Source organism: Pteropus alecto, unplaced genomic scaffold, assembly GCF_000325575.1.
Source record: "Pteropus alecto unplaced genomic scaffold, ASM32557v1 scaffold5, whole genome shotgun sequence".
Taxonomy (NCBI): Eukaryota; Metazoa; Chordata; class Mammalia; order Chiroptera; family Pteropodidae; genus Pteropus; species Pteropus alecto.
The window spans coordinates 30,598,890-30,626,199 of record NW_006441953.1 but is presented as its reverse complement, the minus strand read 5'-3'; the positions used below and the strand labels follow the sequence as shown (position 1 = coordinate 30,626,199).

Below are 27,310 nucleotides of genomic sequence, written 5' to 3'. Positions count from 1 at the left end.
CTGGTGGCCACAGCTGTGCTTCCAAGGCGCTCAGGGAAACGGCCGTGAATGGATGCAGTGTTTCCTTGGTCCCCAGGTGGCTGACATGCCTCTATGGCAGAGCAATTTCAACTCGAACGTCTGCGGCCCCTCCTGGTGGCATTTTCTCTCCAAGAGCATCCTTTTTGGTTTGGAGCCCGTGTCTAGGGAGGAGTGGCAGTGAGATTTGCTGCTGAGTTGTCAAGTCCCTCTTTCTGGGAGGTCTCTCCAGCTGAGAACCTTTCCTGGGGTGGCAGGTTCAGGGGGGTCCCCTGTAGCCCCAAAACAAACAAAAGTAGGCCAAGAATGAGCCACGAGATGGGAGTGGAAGCCAGGTTGTAACTAATCCATTATGAGAGCCAAACTCACAATAAAACAGAACGGAGAGCATACAAGTCACGCCCACCTCACAGGGTTACCACGAGGCTGAGTGCCCAGGCTGGGTTCTCTCTTGGGGTCTCACAAAATCAAGGTGGCGGCAGGCTGGGCTGTCTGGTGGCTCGTGGCGGCATTGCAGGGGAGTCCAGCTCCTTGCGACAGCAGGTCTGAGGTCCTCGTGTCCTTGCTGGCGGTCAGCTGGGGGCTGCTCCCTGCTTCTAGAGGCTGCCCGCACCCCTTCTCATGCGACCCATGGTGGCCTGAGTCTGCCACATGTGTCGAAGTTCTCTGACTTTGCCTGCTGAAGGAAACGCTGCTTTTGAGGGGCTCGCCAAGGTCAAGTCCACCAGACAATCCCCGTTAAGGTCAGTGGTGTGGGGCTTTCATTACATCTGCAAAGCCCCTCACAGCAGCACCTAGACAAGCATTTGAATAACCGGTGGGTAGGTACCCTGGGCCCATGGGCCCATCTTTAGAATCCTGTCTCTTGCACCTGTCACACCCACGTTTGTTTTTTTTAAACTTATTTTGGAGTTGAATAAAAGGATAAAAATCCATGCCCTTGCTGAGCAAGAATAACAACACAGCTTGTGGCAGCAGCCAACACTCTGGAATAGATGGACGGACATGAGTTCTGGCTCCCGCCCCAACAGTCACGTGGAAGCTGGGACTCGTTAGGAAAAACAAAAAAGTTGTCTTTTTCTGCCTGTATGACCTTGAGCAAGTCACCTAACCTGGCTGGTCCCTGCCCCCTCATCTCTGCAGTGCAGGCTGATCCACGAGGGGACGTCTGCACAGAGCCTGGCGCCCGCTACCACTCGGCTGTTCTAAGTATCACACCCATCCACTGCTGACATGCTGTCAAGCCATCTGTACGACCTTCTCCTGAGCAAATTTTCTTCTTAAACGCCACCCCCATCCTTGTCGGGGCCACCATGTGCCATCTAGCTTGCTCCTCATGCACCAACCCCCGACCCAGGCCACCCACGCCCTTTGCCATAAGTGCATTCCGCTGGCCGATCCATGTATGGATCCAGGTTTGGAGATTCTCATACAGGCAGCTTCATCTCCACATGGCGATGACTTGCACTGAGGCAATGAAGTAAGTTCCAGACCTCAGGGAACTACCTGAGCAGGCTGCCAAGAGCAGTGGCAAAATGACAGACACCTCTACTCCTAGTCCCAGCTCCTCTTGGAACAGTGCCCAATGTGGCCACAAGGTGGCAGCACAGGCAGACCTTTGTTTAGGAAAATCTCATCGTTTCTGGACAGGATCCACCCAGTCAGGGTTGGCTTCCTGGCTGGCTTGGACTGACTGGCCCGTGGTTCCGTGTGCCCAGCGAGGCAATGACGCCAGTGCTTGCCTGTCTCGGGACACGGCGGCTGCAAATCTCTGCTGATTCCCCATGCTGCACCATGGGCTGTTTACCGCAGATGCCCATCTGATTTCTTCTGAGCCTCAGGAAGAGTTAGGAAATGAATATTTGTATCTCTTTTAAATCTCACAATAAATATGACCCCGGTTTTACAGTTGAGCAGATCAAGTCTGAGAGCTAGTGACTTGCCCAAGGTCACAGCCAAAGAGAAACATGACATATTGTTTTAAACTTTATTACAGAAAATTTCAAACGTGTACAAAAGAAAGTATCCTAACTCCCACAGGATTCATCATCTGGTTTGAACAATTATCAACATATTGCCACTTGAGCTTCTCCTACCCTCATTTTTCCTTTTTACCGGAGTATTTATAAAGCAAATTACAGACACTGGCAATTTACTGTAAATACTTCCATTTGCATCTCCAAACAATTAGAACACTTTTACCTAAACACCAGGACATCATCTCTTCCTAAGAAAAGCAGCAATAACTCATTAGTATCTAATACGGTTTCTATTCAAATTTCCCCACCATCTCACAAATGTCTTTTTTATTTGGTTTGTTCTACGGGATCCAAATGAGGTCCACCTATGCCATACAATTGTATCTTTTAAGCCCTTTTATCCTCAAACAATCCTAATCCTAATCCTTTTTCTTTTTTTTCCTCCCAGGCCCTTAATCAATTGACAAACCAGGTCTTTTTCTCCACAGAACATCCCACATCTGGGTTTGATTGTTTGCTTCCTCTCCTGCCGGTGGCAAAGGGCCTGGCACATGCTTTAACAGGAGCCAAGCAAAATAATAGGTCTGGTCCTCACAAATGCGACAAACAGGCAGTGCTACACTTGGGAGACCACGGGCTCCAGCCCTGGGATCTTGGCAGAGAGAGACCGCAGGCCAAGCAGTACTGAAGCGGGAGCCAGGCTGGAGCTCCTGGGGGCCTCATCGGAGCTAAGGGATATGAAAACAAGCAGCACCTTCTCTTCCCGCACCTCGGCTTCCTCGTGGCACATATACAGTAGCACTGACCTCCGTCAGATTAATGGAAACGCTGGGTTTATGCGCTTTAGCTGTGTCCCCGAAGTTTTCCCAGGTGCTGTTCTTGTTTTGAGAAAACTGAAGGTGGTAGAAAAGTGCAAAGAAAACCAACATACACCCAATCACCCCATGTCAACGCTGCTACCGCTGTCACATCTGCTTCCTAGTTTTTGCTTTAATAAAACTCACAGAGAGCTATGGAGCCCTCTAACCACCGCGCCTTGCTCCTGCTCCCCCTCCTTCACCGCCTCCCAGCAACAGCAGGAGGGGGTGGAGCCTCCCAAACCGCTATTTTAACCGTTGTTTCTAACGCACCTTGAAGGTGCATGTTGAAGTGCTTTTGCCCTTAACCTATTTGCATCTAACCAACACTGAGCGCTGTGTGCCCGGCACCATGCCAGGAGCTGGAGAACAACACAGGAGAACAGCACAAATGCCCGTCCGAGGTCCACACTGATCACTAAAGCAAAGGGCAGCCAGAAAGCGAGGCGGTGAGTCGCGCCGGCCGGGAACATGCGCACTTCCGGAGCCCGCCCCGCCCCCCCATGCTTCCTCCCCATTGGTTTTCCCTTGACCTCGCCCCACCCACGGAGAGTCTCCTCCCACTGTTTCCTTCAACTTTCCCCTCTTCATCTCCTGGGGCTCCGGAGCCCTCAAACCCCGCCCACCCGCCGTGACCCACATTATTGGTGACTATTGCCCGTCCATCAGAAGAGTAGCGGTCGCGGATTGGCTACGAGCAAGCAGTTGGGCGGGGAAGCAGGCACAGAGTCTGCGCGAGTGGCTTGGCCCATGAGGAGGCGGGCCAGCGCCCTCCGCGCACGCCCGGTACGTGCGGTGTGCCAGGCCTGGCGGCAATCATGGCGGCTCAGTGTGTGAGGCTCGCGCGGCGCAGCCTCCCCGCTTTGACGTTGTCGCTTAGGTAAGGGGCGCCTGGCTGCCCCGGGCTGAGGTGGGGCGCGGTCTGAGGGGTAGGGGTCAGGCCCGGGAGCGGGGCGTCGTGGGCCACTGACACCCGCCGGGGGCAGCCCTGCGGCTCGGCTCCCTAGCACTGTTCTCCTGGTGGGCATGGAGTGGAAGGCACCGTGCCCCCCGTGTGCCCAAGGCCCGCGCTGACCGCCGCCGGCGTGTCCCCGGGCCCGGGTACAGCCCCCACGCGCGTGCGCGCGGGCACAGGGCCGCCACCCCCTCGGAGCCGCAGACACCGGGGCTGGGTCGTCAGCAGAACCGGGCGCGCGTGCCCGGGCAGCGCCAGGGTGGATCCCCACCGGGCGCGCCCGGGAAGTTCTGTGAAACCGAGGCTTCCGTCGGCAGTTCACGGGCTTTCCCACGCGGGCCGAATTCCTTCTCCACCTCCGCCTTTTCCCGAGCCTTAGGTCAGAAGGGCACCGGAGCCTGTCCCGCCGTGGGGAGTTTATTTGGGCAGACCAGTGACTCCACAGTGAGGGGTCAGGAGTCAGTGCCCTCACCTTGTATTTTCTTCTCTTTTTTCTTTTTAACCGGTGGTTCCTTTTTGAAAGTCCTACCTCATAAGTTAGTTTGGCAAGTACTTGGCATCTTCTGTGTTGGAGGAACTGTCCAGATGAAGTTACTTAATAGAGAAGCGGCTTTGAGCCAAACGTGGGGCGGAAGCTGGGCAGAGCAAATCTCGTTTTTCCTCGAGGAGCTCGCTCACATGGTGGAGAGCCCAGGCAGGAGACGGAGGTGAAGATTACAGTGAAAGGGGCTCAAGGTGTGAGTGCCAGCCTAATGACATAAAAAATATGGGAACAAAAGAGCAGTGAAGCCACCTGTCATACTTGAGTGAAAAGGTGTTTTCCTCAAGTGATTAATGGCTAGGAAAGAGATAGCCAGTCAGCATTAATTTCTGTCTCTTGAGAACTGGTTTTGTGGAGAATCAAATGGGGAAATCAAGAAAGCTGAATTATAGCCATAGCTCTTAGAGTATCTCACCGCTCCAAGACTCAGTTTCCCTCTCTGTAAACCAGCGTGGGCTCGGACTCAGCCCTTTTGCAGCCACGGCCATGGCACTGCCCCCACAAACCGCTGCCGGCTGTGCTGCAGGTTAAGTAGGGCTGCAGAGCAGAGCTGACCTCCAGAAAGGCGGTGACTGTCACACCCAGAGGTCAGAGCTAGAAAATAAAACAGGCTTCACAACTGTACACTTGGCTTTTAGATTATTAGCTTTTTTTAAATCACAAAAATAACAATACAAAAATTATTGCTCCCTACCCCCCCAGTAAGACTAAGGGGTCCTTCCATTCCTCTGCGCAGGCCTAAGACCCCACATACATGCACAGGATTTCTAGTTTGTGTCTACACAAATGGGGTCACGTTTTGTGTGTTTCCCTAGGTTGCATTTCTTGCTGCGCAGTATTCACATTGTGGAAACAATCATTAATTCAGCCATGTCTCTTCTGATGAGCATCTGTTTCCAGCTTATCAAACTTCAGTGCTGGCGGAAACGTCCTTGTACGTTTATTCTGTTCACTGATAGCTTTCCTATTTGTCGAGACAGTTTATTTTCACATTGGACTGTGATGTAATTAAGAGGCACTCCACTGGTCCTGGTGAAGAAATCTGGGTTCTAAAACTATTCAATCATTTATTAATGGCTTTATGGCCTTGCGCTTATCACTTAACCTTTTCCATGTGGGAGTCAGATTGGATAATATCTTAAGTCACTACCAGGATTAGTTTCGGAGCCCTTTGTCATCCCCCATACACACCTATGCTTCCCTACCTCCACGCCTTTGTCCAAGGCAGGACCCTCTTCCCGAAGTGGGTCTGTCTCCTCCTGTCCAACTCCTTATTTGTAACCCTTACTTATCTATCAGAGCTGCTCTGCACAAAGCCTTTCGTGGCCTTCCATTTTTCCAAAGCTGAAACTATTCTCTGAGCCTCCCAAAGCACGTGGTTCTCTTTCAAACCCACATGTGTGTGTACAGGGATCTCTTTTGCACAGCAGTAAGTACCCAGTGGCCAGGAACTCTGCCCTGTTAGTCTTTGTCGTCACCTCTGACAGTAGGAGGGCCACACCTCAGAAGGCGGTGTTTAGGACAGAAGGGAGAGGTCAGTCCTGTAGACTTGGTACACCAGCACGTCAGCTTAGGCATGCATCGCAGACGACTTCCTGTAAATAAATAGCTTCTATTACATCATACACGGTTTGCCTTTACTAGACCCAAGATAAATCTTTTCTTTCCCAACAAGACGAGAGCAAATAGTTTAAAATTACCTCAAATCTCAAATCATACATCTGATGTTAAGAAGCAAGAAAAAAAAAAAGAAAAAACTGTCAGTGTCTAACTCGTGGGCTTTCTTCAGGCCCTCCCCGCGGCTGCTGTGCACAGCTATGAAACAGAAGAACAATGGCCAGAACCTGGAGGATGACACCGGTCAGAATGAACAGAAGACAGACACTGCCGCCACGGAGAAGGTGCTCGTGGACGAGAAGGTCAAGTTGGAAGAGCAGCTGAAGGAGACTGTGGTAAGGCCGCCCGCCGCTCTGTGGGAAGGGTAGTCTGCTGACCTCCAGTCAGGTTCTCGGGGGGACATCTGGCCAACCTCCAGATTGACCGACAGCAGAAGCCGAAGCCAGACAAATTCAGTCATTTGTCGAAGGACTCTGGCTGGGTCCTGCAGGAAGGTACTGCTAAAGAAGAGACTAGAAGCCAAATGCTGTGTGGCTCTGGTTCTGTCACGAGGACCATCCTGACAGGCTACATAGGAAACAATGGATTCAGACTTAAAATGGTCTTCACAGACAAAGCACGCTCGGGGTGGCTGTGTCAGCTGGGTCTCGGGGAAGCGTGAGGACCGGGGCCGCGGGTGCGGTCGTGGGTGAGGCAGCGGTTCCTCAGCTACGAGTGATGCGGGTTCCCACTCCGGGTCAAATCCCGGAGGCGGTGCACATCCAGTTCAAGGGCTCGACAGTGAGGGTGTCAGACACGTGTTGCTGACGCTGTTCTAACACGCTGATGTGTGTGAACCCTCAGCACCCTGCGCGCCGACTGTTAACATCCCTGTTTACAGATGAGGGAACTGAGGCACCGAAAGGTCGGGCAGACCTCCCAAGGTCACCGAGCTTCCTAGCGCCAGAGCCGGGGTCTGAGCCTCGGACCCCCTGCTCTCGACCACTGTGCTGGGGCTGCCTGACGACTGAAGCCAGAGGGAGCGTAGAGGCCCCCCAGAGCGACTCAGTCCCCATTAAAAACCGAAATGCTCAGCAGATGAGGGAGATTACAGGGGGTGCGGCGAGGCTGAGGAAGAGGCCAGGGCTCGGATATTGCATAAATGTTGTACCGAGCCACGTCTGGGCAATGGTAAAAATACCAAAGGTTTCATCTCTCCGATGGGCTGAGGCCTGCACTGCCCACCCCGGTGTGTGGTTCTAAACTTCCTCAGGCTGTGGGGACGCGGCGGGTCAGCCCGACCAGGGCGCTAGGGTTCCCTCGAGTTGGAAAGTCTGCTGAGGAAGTGTGTGGTCCTTCCTGGTGGGGTGACAAGGCCATCAGAACCGCAAGAAAGTGGCTTTTTCTTGTTCTTTCCACAGCTGTACACTAGTAAGAATGGCTTTGAGAACCACGTAAATACGTGTCACCCTGACATCTTACTCCCCACTCGTTGGAATTTCTACCTGTTAAGCTGCGTGTCCGTAGCCCAAAACCTCAAACGTAGTAATAGATGTCATTTGTGTTTTGACTTGGCCTTGCGATAGCAGGTTTGCTTTCCTTTGAATTTGTTCCATACTTTATTCATGTAAATTTTTATTTTTTAGGAAAAATATAAGCGAGCTTTGGCAGATACTGAGAACTTGCGGCAGAGGACCCAAAAATTGGTGGAGGAAGCAAAATTATATGGTAACTTTAAACATTATATGATACGGACCTGGGAAAACATGGGGTCGGAAAACAAGGGGGTTGGGTGTGGATGTGGGTGAGGAACAGCAAGAACAGCCAGGGTGGGAGGCGGGGAGCCCGAGGCTGCACCCCTTCCGCATCTGAGAGGGGGTCGGCAGTAAAGTCCAGCGGGGGCGTTGACACTGTGAACCGCAGCTCCTTCCGTGAGGAGGGGACTAGCTGCTCTTCCCCGCGGAGACCCTGGTGTGACCCTGCAGAGCATTCGAGCAGGTCGGCCTCTGACGTCCATTCCCTTAGCTCTACCAGCAATAACATCGACACCGCTGAAGATCTAAAAGCCGTCTGTGTTGTCACCTGTGTTGTTACTGTCCTCCCCACTTTACGTGAGATCAGTGAAGCCGAAATGACCTGCCACCCCTCACGAAGCTCATAAGTAGTGTCACCGGCGCTGAGGCTGGTGCTCCCCGTCTAGGCCTATCTGTTACTAAGCCCGAGCTGCCATTTGAGTCTTTGGGGAGCTGCCCGTCAGGCTTCACCCGCATTGTACGTGAAGAGCCTCAGGCTCACAGAGCACTTGCTGCCCTGTTAGGGGCCTGGGTGGGAGCACATGCCAGCTGGAGCACCCTCATCAGCCCTGACTTCCGTTCAGCATTGGAAACATTCTTTTGAAACCACAGAGTTTTTATGTAATACAGTGCCATGAATTTGGAGAGAATTCTCATGTTTTATCTTCTATTAGATGAAGGTTGATGCAGGTTCAGGTGAGGGCTTGGGCTGTGTCTTCGTGACTTTTCTACCCCATGGTGCCACTAGTGGCACCTGTACCGAGTGCGCTGCGTTCTCGGCATTGTGAGCACACACGACTCCTGTCCTCTTAACTATGCTGTGTGGTAGGTGCTGTTATGATCCTACCAGTTGTTATAACTGGACGAGCCAGTCCCCAGAGAGGGTGACCGTGATCACACAGCGCTAAGTAATAGCCAGGGACACGGCCCCAGGCTCTGTGCCCTTTAGCTCCTGCCCACTTCCGGTGGTGGCCCTACTGTGTGTGGGGTGACATGCTGTTGGAGTGTGCAGTCCCCCAGGGGTTCTGGAGCAGGATAGATGGTGAGGTGGTTCTGCACATTTTTAGCTGCCAGTCTTCATGGCTAATTAACTCATCTAAACCCCCAAAAACTTTTTGTTGATGTTTTTTCCAATCAAGCGTTTGAAATCTAGGACAGGTGAGTGATTAACAGGGCCTACAATTTTGAGTTGCCTGCTCCTCAAATAAGAATGCAAATGGTATTCTTCTTTAACTCCATTTAGGCATTCAGAGCTTCTGCAAGGACTTGCTAGAGGTCGCGGACATTCTAGAGAAGGCAACACAGAGTGTCCCAAAAGAGGAGATTAAAGACGAGAACCCTCACCTGAAGAACCTCTACGAGGGGCTCGTGATGACCCAAGTGCAGGTCCAGAAGGTCTTCACCAAGCACGGCTTACTCAGGCTTGACCCGGTGGGGGCCAAGTTCGACCCGTATGAGCACGAGGCCTTGTTCCACACGCCAGTCGAGGGGAAAGAGCCGGGCACGGTGGCGCTAGTTAGCAAAGTGGGGTACAAGCTGCATGGGCGCACCCTGAGGCCCGCCCTGGTGGGGGTGGTGAAGGAAGCCTAGCTGCCTGCAGCGGGTCGGGGTGGGGGGTGTCCCTGGTAAACACTGGCGGTGACTCGTGCCAGGCTGGTTTGCCCGCCCTCCCGTGAGTACTGAGCTTGCCCAGCCCGCTGGGAGCTCGGCGGCGGCGACACAGGCTAAGCCGCCTGCGCAGCTGCGTTCCCGAGCTGATTCGGGAGGCTGTTAATACACGCCTGATGGTTCCACACACTCACAAGACAGGCCGATGGGATGCGACTGGACCCTAGAATATTATGAATGACGCTGTATCTGCTCAAACTCTGGTGACGTCTAGATGTTCTGAATGAATAAATGGTCTGCGGGGACCTGCTGTTTGGCTCGCTGGCGGCCAGTCCGCTGTGTGTCCTGCTTCTCACTAACCCGCAAGCTCCAGGGCGCTCAGCCCCCTGCACTTGAGCCAGCAAAGGGGAGGCACGAGCGTAACCATTTTTCTTGCTGAGGAAAACTGCCCTTGCTGAAGAACGTGCGGCTTCACTGAGGGTCACCAGCCAGCTGCTAAGGGGCCGGCTTCTGGCTTTCCTTTGGCGGTGTGAAACGAGCAGACATCCCTAACAATTCTCACCACAGTTACCAAATCTGACAGAATCAGTTACTTTTGCCCCGTTTTGTTCACCTATCTGTAGAAATGATTAAATATTATATGCAACTAGTTACCGATGACCTGAAAGTATTTTCTCTAGTAAGACAGACTTTCTCAAAATCTGAGGACTCCATGATTGGTCAGTTTTAAATGTTAATGTTTAACTTTTAAATTTAATTAAGAGGATTAAAGCCCTGATGTTTATTTTCTACTTTCTGATAACTACTTAGTGTACTGTGGATACCCTTACTAAAGAAAGCAGGACTTAGCTTTCCCGTTCTCTGCTCAAATCCAGAAGCTATAGGCTTGGCACATCCACCCAAACACGCTGGCTTCCCTCTAGAGCAGCTGCAGGCTGGCACGTGACTGTACTTCTGCTGGGGGCCGACGTGGCCAACTCAGGACCACAAAGGTGACCGCCGACGCTCAGGAGCCACAGCAAGTGCACAGTCTGTGAAAGCTGCCTCGTGCCCCTCCCTCAGACCCCCGCGCTCCTGATTTACGCTGAGAAAAGCCAATTGAGGTATCTTGTGAACAGGAAAAAGAACCCGCTGCCCTGCTTCTCAGAGGTCCTCCTAGGGTTGAAGGTCAATACTAGTCGATCCGTTATCGCATAAAAAAGATGTGGCGATTAATTTTGCTCAGTTTTGAAAGATGTAAGTAATAGTCCCATAATTAAAATTTCAGTTTATATGATTTCAAAACATTCTTTCCTTTAAGTTGCCTTGAATAATTTAGTCAAAAACGTACCCCAGAACTAAAGGCTGCCCTAATGTGTCAAGAAAACAGACAAGGGGGAGTGACAGCTGTGCTGTCCACCCCGCCGCTGTGTGTGCTCTTCACCTCCCTGGGACGCACCTGTGTGAGAAAGCCGGCTAAGAAGAGCCCCTCTCAGACCCACTCCGGCGACTGCAGCTGCTGGAAGGCGCGAACCCTGGAGACGGGGCGTCCGCGTAGACCAGTCCCAGCCTGCGCGTTCCAGTCACCCAGTCAGCCAGCACGGGCGGGAAAGCAGTTCTGCGCGTGTGTCCTCACTTAGCATGTTGCAGTCCTGCACCTAAACGACCAGGGACCAGCCAGGCCAGTGCTCCCACGGGCTGGTACGAACGGGAGCCGGGTTGCCCGAGGCCCTGGTGCGGGAGCTTACCTGGAAACTGACACGCCGTCACCCACCTGCCCGGCGGGTTCTGTGTGCCCGCGGCCCGGACAGCGGCCTTGGCTGATAGCTTGACGGAAGGCCGGGTAGCACATGTCGCCTGCTCTCTCCCGTCCTGGTTCTGAAGCTGGCTCTGAAAGGCAAAGGCTGGAGGAGCAGGTGGTAAGAAGCAATCGGTGACACTATTTTGTTCTCAACTTGTTTTAATATGTAAAAGGGCAATAAAAACAGCAGTCAGAGTTTCGGTTTTAATACATTCTTGGAATGCTGGCCGTCCAGAGTATTTAGAATAGCTGAATTACCGAACTTGACTCAAAGTTAAGAGTTGAAATTTTGAAAAGACCTAATTCCATGGGATTATGGTGACTAGTGTACCATGAGAATTAAATACAGAAACGTAAAGGCTCTGAGCTAACAGCAGGGATGGGGACTAATGTGACAGTCATAGCTGGAGGTGATGGGATAAAGGCAACGAATCATAAAAGTACTTTCGTAACAAAGTGTTAATACTTTAACATAAATTAATTATACATTCATTATGGTGTTTTCAAACAGTCAAGCCTAAATAAATTCTTCATACCATCAAAAAGATATACATACTAAAAATCTGCGTAAGCACAAAGTTTTCATTTGACAGCTCTTGGCCTGGGCCACACATTTACAGGGATGTTTTGCTTCTCAAGCTTAATGAAAGTCTGGCAATCATTTTATATAAAAATAAGACTAAGTTTAAAACCTCACCAAACGGCATCTGATGTAGAAAATCCATGGGATGACGACGCCGGGGTAGCTAAAGCCAGTGGGGCGCCAACGTCATCCCGGCCACCTGGAAGGCTGGCGCGAACGGCTCCGTAGGCCCTCCCCTCATTTCTGACTCTGGGGGACTGGGTGGGGCCTGAGCGCCTGCATCTTAGCAGGTTCCCAGGGGAGACTGGTGCTGCTGGTCCAGGAACCCCGGGTGACAACCACTGGCCAAGAAAGCTGTGAAACCTTAGCACCCGCTCCCTCACTGCTCAGTGGAAGGCGACACCTGCTCTGTGTCAGCGGCACTTATCCCGCAGGGGACCGTGTGGAGGTGGCCCTCAGGAGCAACCACGCTCACTGTTGTCAGAGAAGTCCCCCGCTCAGCTAACAAGACCTTCTCGCCAGCATGCAAGTACTTTACAACTAAAGCCAGTTATGACAGATCTGATAGGTTTTATTTAATGCTGAAAAATTTACTCTAGGGGGACAGAGGATGTAAAAGAAAGGAAAAGGCACCGTAATTAAGTCGTCCTTGGAAATAATGAGGGTTTGTTTTCTTTCAAATAACTTCACTTTAATGGAACTTCAAGCCCAAACGTTCTGGGAGGTAAACAGTCTCTTGGTAGCTATGGGGGCGGGAGGAGCAGGGCAAGCAGGGGCAGGGATGGAGCGCTGGGTCCCCCCGGTCACTCCACAGACTCTAAAGCAGGGTCTTGGACGTGAGAACCCTGAGCAGCCGGAAGACAAATGACTGACTCAAGTTCCAGAAGGAAGGTACCATGTAGCCATGAAAGAGGGCCCTGAAAAACTTCTAATGAGGGCTGGGCGGAAGCCACGTCTGAGTCTGGTTCAGGACAGTGACCAGTGCCCCAGAGGAGCAGCGCACCGGCCTCAGCCCGGCCCAGCCATGTGAGCCGCCCCATCTCACCTGGCTGGTCTGCAGATGCCTGGTGAGATGCTTGCTGGGCTAGCTTGGTCAGAGTCCCAGTGAAAAAGGTAGTTGACACTGTCATGAAAATTCTGGAGGAAGCTAACGCCAGAACTCAGCACTCTCGGCCACGATCTTTCTAAAATGAGTTCTTGTAACTAAACTGCACAGCTAGCACAAAAAGCGGCCAGCAGCGGCCCCAGGGAGGCTGGCTCAGCGTCCTGGGCGTCCACGCTGGCCCTGTGGCGGCGTCCTGGCTGCACTAGGCGGCTGGCGGGGGCAGCGCCCGGAGGCACAGGCCAGGGGCGGCATGGGACTTGGGGACTACGAGCTCAGCTCTGCCGCCGCCAAGCAGTCCAGGGGACGCGCATCTGGTCACTGAGTTCGACGTAGGCCTCAAGTTCCAAGAAGACCTCGTCCTGCCCCGCGGCCCCACCTAAAGTGCCACGTGCCGGGGCTTGTACCGCAGGGTAACGCTGGCGGCCGGCGGCCCAGCAGGGACAGCTGCTCCCGTCACCCGCGGCACAACAGTTATGCACCACAGGGAAACTCACGAGAGGAAATCATCCAATCTCATCATACTCTCCAAACTGAACACAGAAAGGCAAATCGTCATCTTAAACTGTCACTTTTGGGACCAAGGTACAACGTACATGTATTTGTTTCCCCCATGATCTAAGACTTACTATTGCTTCTCTCAGAGGCCCATGAAAAGAATTTATACCCTAGAAAAAGGAACGCGATTTGCTTACAGAAGACCAACGGCGGGAAAAGCGGTCCCTGCCCCTGCCCCTCCCCCGGCCCCGGGCGGCCTGGCTCCCGGGCGATTCCAGCAGCGGCCCAGCTTTGCCAGGATCGCTTCAGGAAGCGTCCCGGGAGATCCAACCGCTCTCCGTGAGGAAGTTTAAAATCCTTTTCTTGAGGACTTTGTCCAAGTAACTGGGAAGGCGACTCTTGGAGGGGATGCCCTGCCGTTTCTGGAGGTGGTCTTTAATGATGATGGTCTTCACGGTCAGGTAGCGCGCGGGGCTCAGGTTCAAAGAGCTGCAGAGCACCTTCTCGCGGTCCGACAGCAGCTCGAACCCCGGCAGGTTCTCGATGGCGGCGAACTCGCCGTCCTTGCCGTCCTCCTTGCCGCGCTTGGAGCCCGCGCTGTTCTTGTTCTCCTTCCTCTTCTCCCGCTTGTGCCGCGCCGCCTCGTACTCGGCCGACTCCTCCATCTTGGTGATGCCGTTGCGCCGGTACCTCTGCAGCTCGCGGATCTTGGCCCGCAGCATCTTCTCCTTGTGCATGTTTTCGAACAGGTCGTCGAACTCCTTGCAGGACATGAACTGGTAGAGCGGCCGCAGCTTCAGCCGCAGCTCCTTCTCCTCCTTGGTGATCTTGCGCTTGGCCGTCTTCTCCTTCTCCTTCTTGTCCCGCCCCAGGAAGGCCGGCACCAGGTTGTAGTCCCGCGCGATGTTCTTACGCCGCTGCCTCTCCCTGAGCTTCCGCACGTACATGTCCACGTGCGCGCGCTTCAGCTCGATCTCCACGTCGTCGTCGTCGTAGTTCACCGAGAGCCCGCTGATGAGCGTCTCGGCGTCCTGGTCATACTCGATCTCATAGTCGTCCCGCAGCGGCATGTAGCCCAACTGCTGCTGCTCAGCCACCGAGATGTCTAGGGGAGGCAAGGGGGTAGTGAGGCTGGGCGACAGGGGGCCTCCACTGGGGCAGGTGTGGTCTGTCACCCGGTTGGGGATGGTGTCAGGGATGCAGGCCTTCCCCAGGTTGCCGTGGATGTACATGCTTACGTAATGCTCCATCACTTCCTGGGGAGTCCGGGAAGCTCCGACGTGAGCGGCCATATCTTCCTACAACGACAGAGGTCAGCGTTATTTCCGAAGCCAGAGTGGCAGACTCACGGTTTGCAGAAAAGTCCCTTAACATCTTCTCAAAGGTTACCTGGACTACTTCCCGTCACCATCATAACGCCCCTCCCAAAGCACAGTCGGTGGCACATTCTCTCAGGCTGGTCTTGCCACCTGGATGTCAACGCTAGAAGGAAACTTCGGGGGCTCTACGTGACAATGGGTGTCGCAGTGAGCTCGGGAGAGCTGAGACGAGCGCCTGGTCTGGGATCTGGACTCCGCTCTCCCGGCTCCCTGAACAGGACCACCAGGGCCCACCTGGAACTGGCATTTTGTCAAACCCTGGGCTGTCCCAACTCTGTCTGAGCACGACAGGACACAGGTGGGCAGGGCCACAGAGCGCCTAGGGGCCCCGCCCCCTCCCAGTGCAACCTCTTCATTCCCATTGGAGAACAGGCTCCTCCAGAGTTCAGGGCCCAGGTTCCCAACCACAGGAGGGACCCCATTCTCCCATGCTGCCTGCCTGCCTCCCCAAAAGGGCCGAGCCTCTGTCTCTGATGCTCCCCTGGGCTCAGAGGGCCATTCTGCCCCCTCCCAGGTGGCCAGGAAGCCCCTTCATGCGGGGGCGGGAGGGGGGCTTCACTTATAACCACCCCCACACTTGGGGAGCTCTCCCAGGACCCGGCAGGGCTGCAAGCACTCCCTCCTACGAGGAGGTAACCGTGACCGCCAGGGTTATTAATGGGAGGAAATTGTACAACTCTCTCAATCTTTTCCTTCTGCCAAGAGACCTCTTCCTTAACGTCAACCGCTAAAGCCACTTCAGACAGCAGCGGCCCAAAGTGCGCACTCATCCAGCCGGCTCGCTCGGCACCACGCGCAGCCCCCTCCCACCCCCCACTCCGCTCCCGCCACACGCTGCCTCCCACCCAGCAACACTCACCCCCACGAGGCCGGGGTGCTCTCCGCACCCCGAAGGCCAAACGGGAACCCGAGAAACCAGCCAGCCCGTTCGGGCTGATGGCGGATGACACAGTGGGTGCCGTGGGGAGAGACGAGCTCGTGGTGCAGGGACCAGACCCTGCTCCGGCCATCTCAGGGCACACAGGGCTGTGGCGGGCGCTGCTCCCGCCAGGTGCTGGGTGCTGAGGGTGGGCCTTAGAGGCACAGGCACAAAAAAGGCCATACTGGGACCTACCACGAGGAAAGGGAAGACCAGAGCTCAAACTAGTTTCTGGTCTGATGGGGATGCACTGTTTCTGTGATTTTTCTTTTAAAAAAATTCTCAATGAGCATCAAATCTGTTTGTGATATTTTCCCAGGAAGCATTTGGTCCAAAAAATAAGGCCAATTAACAACCATCCCCAGCATCTACTGCCACTCTGTGTGACCCAGGCCAGCCACTCCCGTCTCTGAGCCTGAGGTCCTCACCAGAAAAGGAGCAGAACCAGCCCCAGCCACCCTCACCCTTCCAAGCACCAGCGGCAGAGCACAGACGTGCAAAGGCTTCACACACTGCAGTCAGCTCTGCACAAGTCCCCACTCGTACAGTGGCCACTGAGGGGCTGGTGAGCGTGAACACTCTTGTACCCACCCCGCCCTGGGGCTAGGAAGACCCCAAGTTATGCTGGAAAACACCGTCCCTTCAGGAGGAGAGGACGTGCTGGCCCAGGTGTCTGGAGAGCAGAAGCAGCCGCCCATACCTGGTCTGAGCTTCTGGTGCCAGGCGGTGGCCACAGGCATGGTCAAGCCTTGCCCATGGCTTCTCCACCCCTCCCCACAGCTCTGTCCAAGGCTGGAGCCCCCACAGACTCGGAGTCCAGTTTCCGGGGAGCCTCCCAGGTGAGGAAGCTGGGGTGCCCTCTTACCAGAGGCTCAGAGGGGCCGCTGTGAACCCACAGCTGCATGGTCAGAAATCCAGCCCCAGCCTTGGCCCTGGCCTGGTCCAGTGAGGAGACTTGCAGTGAGAGGCCGGCCCCGCACAGGAGCGCCAGCTGCCGCCCCAGCAAAGTCTGCCGCCCACCCTGAACCCCAGCAACCTGCCTTCCAAAAATCAGCCGCTCACAGCACCACACTTTGGATAAAATTTAAATCCTAGAAGACCAGAAGGATTCTGTGTAATACCGTGGTATCTGACCAAACCGAGATTATCTGTTTGCATTTTATATTTACTTCCATCACCTTCCGCACTCTGGGGACAGAGGGCAGAGAATGGAGGCAGCAATGAAGCCTCAAGGCCAGGGCCGGGCCAGGGGCCAAGGCAGGGGACGACCTGATGCCTCCGCCCTCCCCGCCAAGCATGCTGCAGGCCGCATGCCAGTCCATTCTCCCGGCCCGGCAAGCAGGTCAGCCAGCTCATCCAGGTCCTCAGAACAAAGGAGACTCTGCTCTCAGATGATATTTATAAAGCCACAAATCAGAGGGTTGATGCCCTATCACCAGGAGCCCAGGACTCCCATTAGCAATCAAACTGAGCCACCACCTAAGAACGGCTGAAAGGCCATCACTAGGAGAGCCACTGGCCATCAGCTACTTCTGAGTAGCTGGCCCCTCCGGAGCCACCACATTAGTTTAATGATCAATGACAAAGGACCAGGAAAACACACAAGCTCCTGATTTTCAAGGCCTCTGAAATGGAGAGTAAGGGTCATAACGGAACAATCTAAGTATGAGCAACAACACAGCTCTGCTTTTGCCAAGAATCCACAGGACAGACACGTTCACTGAGGCCAAATCACAGTAAGGAAGATATTTAAAACGATGGTTTAAAACAGCAACAGCTACTGCACTCTACCACCTGCCACATGCCAGCCTTTTCTCCAAGTTTCACGAGTTAATGGTCACACAAGACTCGCCCACCTCCTGCGAGCGAGAGAAGTGTCTTGTCACCACACTACAGCACCATATATGACAGAAGCAGACTGACTGGGAGGGCAGTGCTCCCCTCGTAAGTTCCAAGGTCGATGTTTTCGCTTGATCCGGGAGGCAGACGCATGGGGAGGCAGACGCGCCAGGAGCGGGTCTGCGGAAGATTTGGAGACCGAGCTCACCTCGAGTACAACCAAAGTTAAACAGGTAACACGACTATACGCTGAAGTGGGTTTTCCCACCGCAACGGGCAAAAACACAGGGGTAAGTAACCCGAAGCCTACAGCAACAGGTTCCGTGAATGTTTTGTCCTTCATTCTCCCTTAAAAAAAACCAAAAAACAAACTCCTATCTTTGGAAAAAGATAAAGAGAGATAGGTATGCCTCTTCCTTAAAGTTATTTGAAAACAAGGGGGAATGTGCCTGAGGACACTTAACTAGGGCCACGAGATCTAGTTCAAAGGTTGCTAGACTGAGGCCAGGACACTGCCTCTCCAGGAGGGGAGGGGAGCCTCCCAGCGACAATGACAGTGCCAAGCTCTCTGGCTGGTCTGGCCTCCGGCACGTGGGCAGGAAAGGAAGAGGACAGTCCAGAGAAAGCATATGCGCTGGCTGGCTCCTGCCAGTGGGGCGCGCTCACAGCCTCTCCCCTACATGCTCCGGCCAGGGCCACCTCCGCCCGTTCTGACCCAGAGGTCTCCACGCCAGGACTCGACAGGGCGATTCCTGTGTATGACAGGCCTTTGGAGGCTCCCATCAGCAAGTCCACCGCCTCCCGCACTGGGCTGGCCCCCCGTCAAAGGTAAAATTTAACAACAGGGCTGATGTGGAGGACTTCCTGAAAGTGAAACTCGCCCATTCACAGGGTGGTCTTCCCCTCAAGATCACATCCTACCTGGGGAGTAGTAAGATCATCTTTCTTTTTGTGAAACGGTGACAGATTATTAATTGGATCTTTAAAAAGTTTCTTAATACCCTCCCCTGGCAAACTTAAAGTTAGCAATCCTATGTAAGCTTTCAAAATATTTTCTTTCCATGTGACTGGTCTACGAAACCTGAAGGTCTGGGCAGCACTCACCTGTCAGGCTCAGCCAGACTCCTCGGGCACTCCCCGAGGCCCTCTCAGATCTGTCCTTGGCGCCGGCCAGACACCACAGGCTCTGGGGTCAGCCCTTGGGGTTCCAATCCTGGCTCCGCCCTTAGGAGCTAAGTAACTGGAATGAATCCTTTAGCCTCTCTTACCTCAGACTCATCTGAATTATGGAGGCAACAGTAGCACATACCTCCCAGGACGGCCGGGAGGAGTGAGGTCGAAACACACGTATGACACGGCCAGGCCGGGCGCTGCGCGCTCCATCGATGGCGGCTGTCGTTACTTCTGTGAAGCTGCCAGCTTCACTTGTGCAACCTGTGTTTATCCCTCAAGACCCAGGTCATCTCCCCAGAAGCCCTCGATGATCCCCAGAGCTGGGATCAGATTGTGGCTCGACCTCGTACTAGCTGTAAGAGCCCTATGCTCTCAACGTCTGCTCCTTGCCCTCCCCTCGAAGGGTTTGTCAAGGAAGAATAAGGATCATGTAAGAACAGTTAACATGTGAGCGCTTTTCGCATATCATCTCATTTCATCCTAAAATTCCCACGAGGTAGTATGAGTGTTAGACGCACATGTTATAGATCAGAACTTAGGTTAAGCAGTCCCCACGGGCACGAGGCCAGCAAACGCTGAGCCCGTCTGACAAGCAGTCTCACTGCAGAGCACGCGTCCCTGTCACCACGCTGCCTCTGGTGGAGCGATGATGCAGCGCGCACGGGGAGGTCTGAGACCGAACGCTTCCTGATACCCCAAAGCCCAGTGCCAGGCCTGACACAGGGCTGCTTCTGTCCAGACCGACCCGCTCAGGAAGCGTCGCCATGCCCCTCGCTCGGCTACTCACTTCGGCCTCTGGGAGCCAAGTGAGGGGCACAGTGGCACCTACGTCCTCCCTGAGCACAGACTCCGGCTGCGGCTCCGCACACGGCAGTGCTCCGGCAGAGCCGCCCCGCCTAGCCCGCGGCACGGCCTTCCTGTGCGGGCTGGCGGCTTTGCCCTGGAGCACTCTGAGTGTCGCCGCCACCGTCCTGTCACAGCCTTTCTCAACCAGCAGCATCTGGACTGTAAAGCACAAGGCAGAGGCCTCCAGGCTGCTTTTACTCCCCAAGCGCTTGGGGTGGGGGTGGGGAGCTTCCTTTTTCTTTAAGTGAAGAAGCTTCAAAGGGGCAGAAGCAACCGGAGGCCCCCGCCTGAAACTGCAGGTCCCGGGGAGCTGACTCTATGTGCGGCACAGACCCCAGGAGCAGCGGGGGACGAGGCAGCAGAGGGGGAGCAGAGGGCGGCACAAGGCCAGGAGAGAAGAGTCTCTGAAGGGCGTGGCATGTCCTGAAGGACAAGGAGGGCCCGTTCCAGGCCAAAGGGAAGAGGGAGGCAGGAGCCCCGGATCAGGGCGTCTCCTGGGTGGCCTGCGCCCACAGAGGAGGAAGCAGGTGCAGGGAGCCTGACGGCCACCTGACTCAGAGCTCAGCAGGAGCATTCCCGGGGCTGACCCCTTGCCCTGTGGCTCGTGCCCGGAGGAGAGCTCAGGTGTGTTTGCTGAGTGTGCCAGGACAGCAGCCTGTCTCTCAAGATACGTGACATACGCCAGTTGGGCCCAATCTCATCTGACCTGTCGCTGGCCCTGGCCACCTCGTGGGCTCACTGTGAGGAGCAAGTGAGGGACCTGTGAGTGGGAGACTGGCCGGGGGGAGGGCGGCACATGGCCTCCCAGGGGGCGGTGCTGTGGCAGAGCCCGCATCTCTTAAGTCACTCGTACACTTATCACCTTTTCCGACGGCTTACGCACGGGCTTTGGGCACGGGCTCCCTGCCCTCTGCTCTGTCTGCCCTCAGCCTCCCGTCACGTCCCAGAGCGCTCACTCCAACGCCACCACCTCTGGGTGCCTCCTCAGCCTCTGGCCTACAGGAGCGACCAGGGCGCCCAGGCTTCCCGGCCATCTGTCTCCCAGCGGGGCTGTCCTGGCAGCTGGAGGCAGGACATGCAGAGGTCAACCAAGGCTCCAGCAGACAGCCCGCCCGGGCTGGAACCGGCTGTCACATGGTGGGACCCTGGACACGTTCTCTCATCCAGCCTCATTCTGTCCTCTTTAGAGTGAGAACAGCCCACCTGCTCAGAGGCTGAACACCCTCTGGCTGGCCCTGGGCCACACCATCCAGCCACACCCCCCGGACCCTCCCTTCTGCCTTCCCTGTCACTTCCCAGTCAAGAGCCCCAACCTTCCTCCGAGGATACATTGGCTGTCCGTGCCACCTCCGACGTCAGAGGCCGACGATGAACACTGGCTTCTGTGTGTCATCAGTAACCCCACGGACACCACTGGCCACTGCTCCTGCTTACTGGATTTTTTCAGACGGAAAGTTCTGTAAGCCTCACTTCCAAGCTCCTGTCCTGTCTCAACTCACTCAGAATTCACCAACTCACACTGTGACTGGCCCTCAAGGTGACTGAAGCCTTTCAGGTCAAATAAGCTGCCTGTGAGAGCGTTAAAAGGTGCACAGCGGGCCCTCAGAGAGTCCAGCGCCATCATCTGACCCAGCGAGCCCACCTTAGGGGTTCACCCAAAGGAACTGAAAGCAGGGGCCCCAACAGATACCTGCACCCCATGCTCACGGCAGCACTGTTCACAACGGCAAAGTGGAGGCAGCGCAAGCGTCCTTCAGCGGGTGAACGGACACACGGAACGCGGTCGGTCGGGGCGGTGGACCCATCCTTAAGGGAGGACAGCCTGACACCCGCCCGCCAAGACAGGGATGAAGGTGAGGACGCTGTGCGGAGTGAGGGAAGCCAGTCACGAAGGACAGCTGCTGTGGGCCTGCCCTCAAACGCGGTCTCCGGAGGAGGCGAAGTCACAGGGACAGAAAGCAGAGCGGTGGAGCCGGGGTTGGAGGCGGGGACACGGGAGCTGTAGTCTACTGGGGACAGTTCCAGTTCACGAAGATGAGAAAGTCCTGGGGATGGTGGTGGGGACGATTTCACGACAGTGTGAGTGTGCTTAATGCCGCTGAGCTGAGCACTTAAAAGTGGTTAGAATGGTAAATCTTATGTTAGGAATATTTTACCGCAATAAAAATAAACTTCAAAAAAAGGAATATCGACTTTAAAGTGGCAGGCTTCACCCTACAGCAGCGTGTCTCACAGTGGGGCCCTGGGCAGCAAGCATTGGCCGCCGTGTGGATCCTCAGGCCAGAAATGCGGATCCTCAGGCACCACCGGAACCTGCTGACCCAGAACCAGGAGAGGAGTGGGGTGCACGTGTGTGTCTCACAAGCCCCCCGGGGTGGTCTGCGTCGCTGAAGGCTGGGAACCACGGCGCTGCGCAGCCCAGTAATTCCGGCTGCATTCTCCATCCAGGCTCCTCCCTCCTCCCCGCCCGTGACAGCGGCTCCTAAAACCCCACCGTCAGGACGCCAGGACGGACTTGCCCTGTCCTAACACAGAAGGGGCGTCCGCCTCGGTGAGAAGACCGCGCGGCGCCCAAACGTGGCTCCATGGACCCCGCGAGTCAGATCGCCCTGGGCATTCCCCCTCCAACTGCTGTTTCCAGACCTGCTCTGTACAGATGCCGATCCAGGAGGTGCAGGGTGGTCCCTGGAACCCTGGGGTGCTCAGGTGACTGCTGTGCAGCTGGTGAACCAATGAAACAGGTGGTCCCCGGCAGACGGCCAGAAAACCTGGCTCAAAGTCCTTCGTCGCCCACAGCTGCTTCCTCACTTGCAAATGAGAGACCAGGGTACGCGGGGTGGGCAGAGTGGGCGGATGTCAAAGGGCTCATCTTGGAGCTTGGCGCTCGGCACGCACCCGGCGACAGCTCAGTCTGAATCAGTTTCAAAACCCCGTTACATCCTGGTGGCCTGGCGCTTGAGGCTTTCCAAAATGAGACCCCCACGACCTTACCCACCTGACCCAACCCGAATCCTCCACTTCGGGCAAGCAGCTTTTGCCTGGCTCCTGAACACAGACTCCTAGAACATGGAACCCCTGACCCGTCCATATGCCCACACCACCCTTCCACCAAAGGAGACCCTGAGTTCACGTGACCACGTAACCCCGCACAGGTTACACGGCTGTCTCACTTCTATCCGTGTTTTTAACACAAAGCACATGCCCGGGGACAGTGTGTGCCTCTAGGACAGGAGCTGACATAACGGGCCCTGAGTAAGTGCTAGATGAACGGAGGACTGAATAAATGCACAATGCCGTGATTATCTACTTATCTGCCATCGCTCAGCCTCCCGAACGTCCACCACCGTCTACAAAAGTAAAAGGCTTTATTCATGACATTCCACCTGCCTCCCACAATTAGCCTGAATGTACAGCACAGGCACATGGCCCTGACCGGTTACAGAGAACTTCGCAGACCATTTTATTACCGTTTTGAGATTATGCTGCATCACCCCCAAGTGATTTTGTATGATTTTCTTACGAACAAGGGCATTCTCCTACACAACCGGTCTCGCCATCAAAATCAGGAAATTAACAAAGATGCGTTATTACCATCTAAACTTCTGTTCCCGCGGAAGTTTTGCCAACTGCCCCGACAGTATCCTTTACTGGCAAAGGACCCACTTGGGAACCATTATGCGTTACATATCGCTCTGTCCTGTTCCTCGGTATTTGACTTTCGCCTGCTTGGGCTCTGGCTCCTCGCTGTGGTCTGCCTCCCCTATTCAGGTGGCCTCCTCATCCACTCGACCCAGGACACCCTGCACGGGCCATGGAACCACCGACCTTTCTCACTCCAGGCAGATGCTGCCACCCCACACCGGGAAGCCCGCGCCACACCACTCCAGGACTCCCTGAGCATGGAAGCTCCACGCAGGGCCTCGCCCCAAACCTCTCCCATGGAAGGGACGTCCCCCTCCCCTGCTCCGGCTAGCGAGTCACACGCCTGGCTACCGCGGGCTGCACCGTCTGCAGAGACTTCACATACGGCCTTTAACCCGAAATCCAGCTTCGAAGCTGGCCTGAACTCGCTCGCCCCGAGAGCCCCACGAGCACCTGCGCGGCTCCGGCCTTCCTCCAGCTCTTCACTTCTCTGACGTCCCACCCAGTCGACGACTCACCCACCAGTCCCAAACTGTCATAAAATACTTCACTTTGTTTACGTCTATGCTCGTGTTCCAACGGGATTTATACCATCTAACTCTGAATTCGCACGGCACCCACCACAAAACGGCTGCCTTGAGGCTCTCAAAACCCCTGGTGGTGTGACTCTGTGGGTCACTGTCCTCCTGCCAACCTTTCCCTGGTCTTGTATTCACAGGTGTCTCTCCCCACCTGTCCTTTCTGCTGCTCGTCACCAGATGCATGGGCATGCTGCTCGTCTCCAAAGCCTCCCGGGCCTCATCTAGCATCTCTCAGCTACACCTGTCCCTGGGACAAAGTGCGAGCAAATGGCGCCGGACTTCAGCAACACACCTCTCCTGGGGGTCTCCTGAAGTCACCCCATCCCCATGAACGCTACAAAAAAGCAGTACAACTCCAAGGTCACAGGTCATGTGCCATCTGAGAATTCAAATGAACCGTCTCATCCTCCTGTCACTGCCCCCGACGTGCATGCCGCCTCTCCCCATCCTCCACGTCCCATGACACCTGGTTCTTGCACCCACCAGGTCACCTTCCCCTCTCCCCAGTTCCACATACTAACCCCCACTGAACCCAGTCAAGACTTTGCTCCTCTGCAAAGCCCTTCCAGTCTGGCCACACCCTCGGTTGCACCACTAAGCTCCCAGCCTCCGACCCACATCAGTTAATGCTCTTACACTGAGGTCAGGGCCCAGACTCTGGAATCAGAGAAGCCTGTGTCTAGACCCTGGCTTCACCGTGTGAAACGCCAAGGCAACTTGGACAAGCAGCTAAAATGATCGGAGCTGCTATTCTTCAACTGTACACACTAAAAGCCACGCCACAGGCTGCCGTCAAGAGCATGAGCACGTGACCCGTGTACACAGCCTGGCCCACAACGGGCACATGCTGAATATGGCACACGTGGGACATACTACTTATGTGCGTAGCTCTGCAAATCTGCTCAGAAGGGAGCCACACACCTCGAAGCTGCACAGGAACCTCTGATGAAGCATGTGAAGTCTCGAGGGTGAAACGCTGCGCCCGGGAGAGCACAGCTGGAGTGACTTGGGAGCCCCACTGCTCAGTGTGGCCTGTGGACCACAGGCTGGCAGCGCTCCAGGCAAGGTCAGCACACAGATCTCGGGCCTCCACCTGAACCTACCAGGAAGAAAGTCCCCTGGTCCCCAGGCCCAAGCACTCCCCTCCTCTGGCTGCGTCTCTTCTGACAGCCGAGCTGGCTCTGAGGGGGAATGTGCAGTTTAACCATCTCCCCAGGTAACTCGTGTGCACATTAAAGTTTGAAGAGAACTGCTTTAGAGAATGCCTCCCCTTCCCGTCCCACGCTTCCTCCAAAACACGATAAACTTTTTAGTTCCTGGGCCTGTTCTTTGTGTATTTTCCACCATGCTGCAGGAAAGGCAGTGTAGACAGTGCAGCTAGGAGTACAGACTCTGAAGTCAAACTATTCGGTTCCAACCTGCTGCATAGGCCGCTGGGAAGATTTCAGGAGAAAGGCATAGCGCCTGGCCCGCAGCGAGGCTGCCGGCCAGCTCAGCCATTTAGCCGCTACTGTGAGGATGACGTGGGGAAGCAACGTCTCTGAGGCACGGACATGTAAGGAGAAAGACCAGGCATGAGCCACAGTTTGGGGAAGAGCCCTCTAGGCAGGAGAAGTAATGATCAAGGGGGTAGCAGCTGAGCTCCCACAGGTCAGCAGACACTGTGAGACCCCGCAGGCCATGCGGCTTAATGCACGTAGGCCTGGAAACCACTGAAGGCAGATGTGATGCGACATGTCTTCAAAGATCACTGATTATGATGTCTGGAATGAGCCGTGGGGCATAAGATCGAAGCAGGGAGGCCAGATAGGAGGCTCCAGAAGTGGTCAAGGCAAGAGATAATCATCATCCCGGACTAAAGTTGTGAGGGGTAGTTCAGCTCTGGGAATATTTTGAAGACAAAGCTGCCACTGGACTGGACCGGGAAGGAGCTGAGGGTGGCCTGTGTTTGGGCCTGAGTCACTGAGTGAGGTGACGTGAGATCTGAGTGCCCTCAGGTGACGTCCATGAGATAAGCATGTGAGGATGCTGGGTAGTGGTCTGACACTGAAGGCTGGAGCTTGGGGAGGGGAACCAGTCTCAGCCCCAATGATCACAACACCCGCAGACCCTTGAAGACAAGGACGAAGCCTTTCTTCAGAGTCTTTCACTACCGTATAATGTACTCAATCCACACCAACAAACAGCATTTCAGGACAAAGAGAGCCGATTCCTGGAGGGTAGCGATCTCGACGCTGGTGCTTGGCTGAGTTTGTAGGGCAGTGTCTAAGGAGCTGGGAGAAGAGGGAAGAATCCAGGGCTGTGGAATGGGTGGGTCCTGGTCCCTGAAGACTGGCTCACTTTATGCAAAGGAAAGCAAAAGGGAATAAAAGCAGGACAGGTTTGGGGGTGAGGCGGGAAGTGTGGAATGTCTTCCACGGGAAGCCCCGTGGAAGGCGAGTACTGCTGGGGAAGTGGCGAGCTGAAATACTGCTTCACGGAAGCAGGGGACCATCACTCGGAAAGGTCTGGAAGGACCAGGGGGCTGGGTCATGTCTGTCCTCCCTACTTCTCATAAGGCCCCGAGGCGGCCACATGCCCTGGGTGGGTCTGGCCCAGAACAGAGCCGGGGACATTTCCTTTCTAACACAGGGACCAGCTAGAGCGAAGCACGCAGGAGCCGGCACACTGCCCTGCTGGCCACGAATCCAGTCCCGCTCTCAGATAAAGGTCTCCACGGAAACCTGATAGAGAAAACCCAGGACAAATGCCTCCCAGCCCATGCTCCTTTGCGCAGTTAATTACTGACCACTCACTTCTCATACGATGTCTTGAGTGTTGTGCCGACCCAAGGATAAAGAAGTCCCTAACACGGACTCAGGGCACACGCACAGACAACCGCACAAAGCAAGAGGGGCCGCGCGTACAACTAAGTGCACCAGACACGGTGACAGAAGCCGCGGGCATGTGTGAGGCTTGTCTGGCCTTCACCATCACTGTTCTGCTGGCAAACCCACCCCTCCCTCAGCCCCTACTGCTCCGCCGGGTTTGGGGACCTGCCTGTGCCACCACCTCCGACGCAGGTAAGGCGCTGGGGCTCGCCCGGAGTCTGCACTCCGCGAACACCCACGGAAGGATTCCTGGAGGTGAGGGGGACGGCTCTGCCGCCGGAGAGCTACGGTCCAAACCCCCGCTCCGCTACTTCCTGGCTGTGTGACCTTGGGCATGTTGCTTAACCTCTCTGCGCTCCGGTTTCCCCGTGCGGGCTGCGTCCGCCTCACCGGCCCTCCGTAGTGTGCGCTGGGAGCAGGTGCGCATAGTGCCCGTATCGACCGGAGAAGGGACGGAGCCCCAGGCGCCCCCCGCCTGGGTCCGCGCAGGGCCGGCCGCTCACCCAGTTTCCGAAGCCGAACTGCTCGATGGCGTCCAGCAGCAGCTGCTCCTCGCGGCTGGTCCAGCCGCCCTCGGCCTCGGGCCCCCACAGCGTGAAGCGCCCGCCGTCCACCAGCTGGTAGCCGTGGTAGCGGCGGTGGTGGCCGATCTCGGCGCCGGCCGAAAAGCACTCGGGGCACAGCTCGATGTCCTGGCACTCGGTGCAGCGGAAGCGCAGCGGGCTCACCTCGGCCAGGCAGCGCAGTACTT

The 27,310-nt window shown here is 55.4% G+C and overlaps 2 protein-coding genes across 2 annotated transcripts in view; one reads left to right on the top strand and one right to left on the bottom strand.

Moving 5' to 3' along the window:
* Nucleotides 1-3,584: 3,584 nt before the first annotated feature.
* GRPEL1 (GrpE like 1, mitochondrial) lies at nt 3,585-10,631 on the top strand. Its single transcript, XM_006919014.3, has 4 exons — nt 3,585-3,734; nt 6,140-6,302; nt 7,593-7,674; nt 8,983-10,631. Exons 1-4 carry the CDS (start codon nt 3,673-3,675, stop codon nt 9,327-9,329), a joined length of 654 nt encoding a protein of 217 aa, XP_006919076.1. The 5' UTR covers nt 3,585-3,672; the 3' UTR covers nt 9,330-10,631.
* Nucleotides 10,632-11,268: 637 nt separating this feature from the next.
* TADA2B (transcriptional adaptor 2B) overlaps nt 11,269-27,310 on the bottom strand; it is a 16,520-nt gene continuing 478 nt past the window's right edge. The window contains exons 2-3 of the mRNA XM_006919093.3: nt 27,063-27,307; nt 11,269-14,608 (exon numbers count right to left, since the gene is read on the bottom strand). Of these exons, the coding sequence (XP_006919155.1) occupies nt 13,616-14,608; nt 27,063-27,307 (1,238 nt within the window). The 3' untranslated portion in view covers nt 11,269-13,615. The remainder of the gene's footprint in view (nt 14,609-27,062; nt 27,308-27,310) is intronic.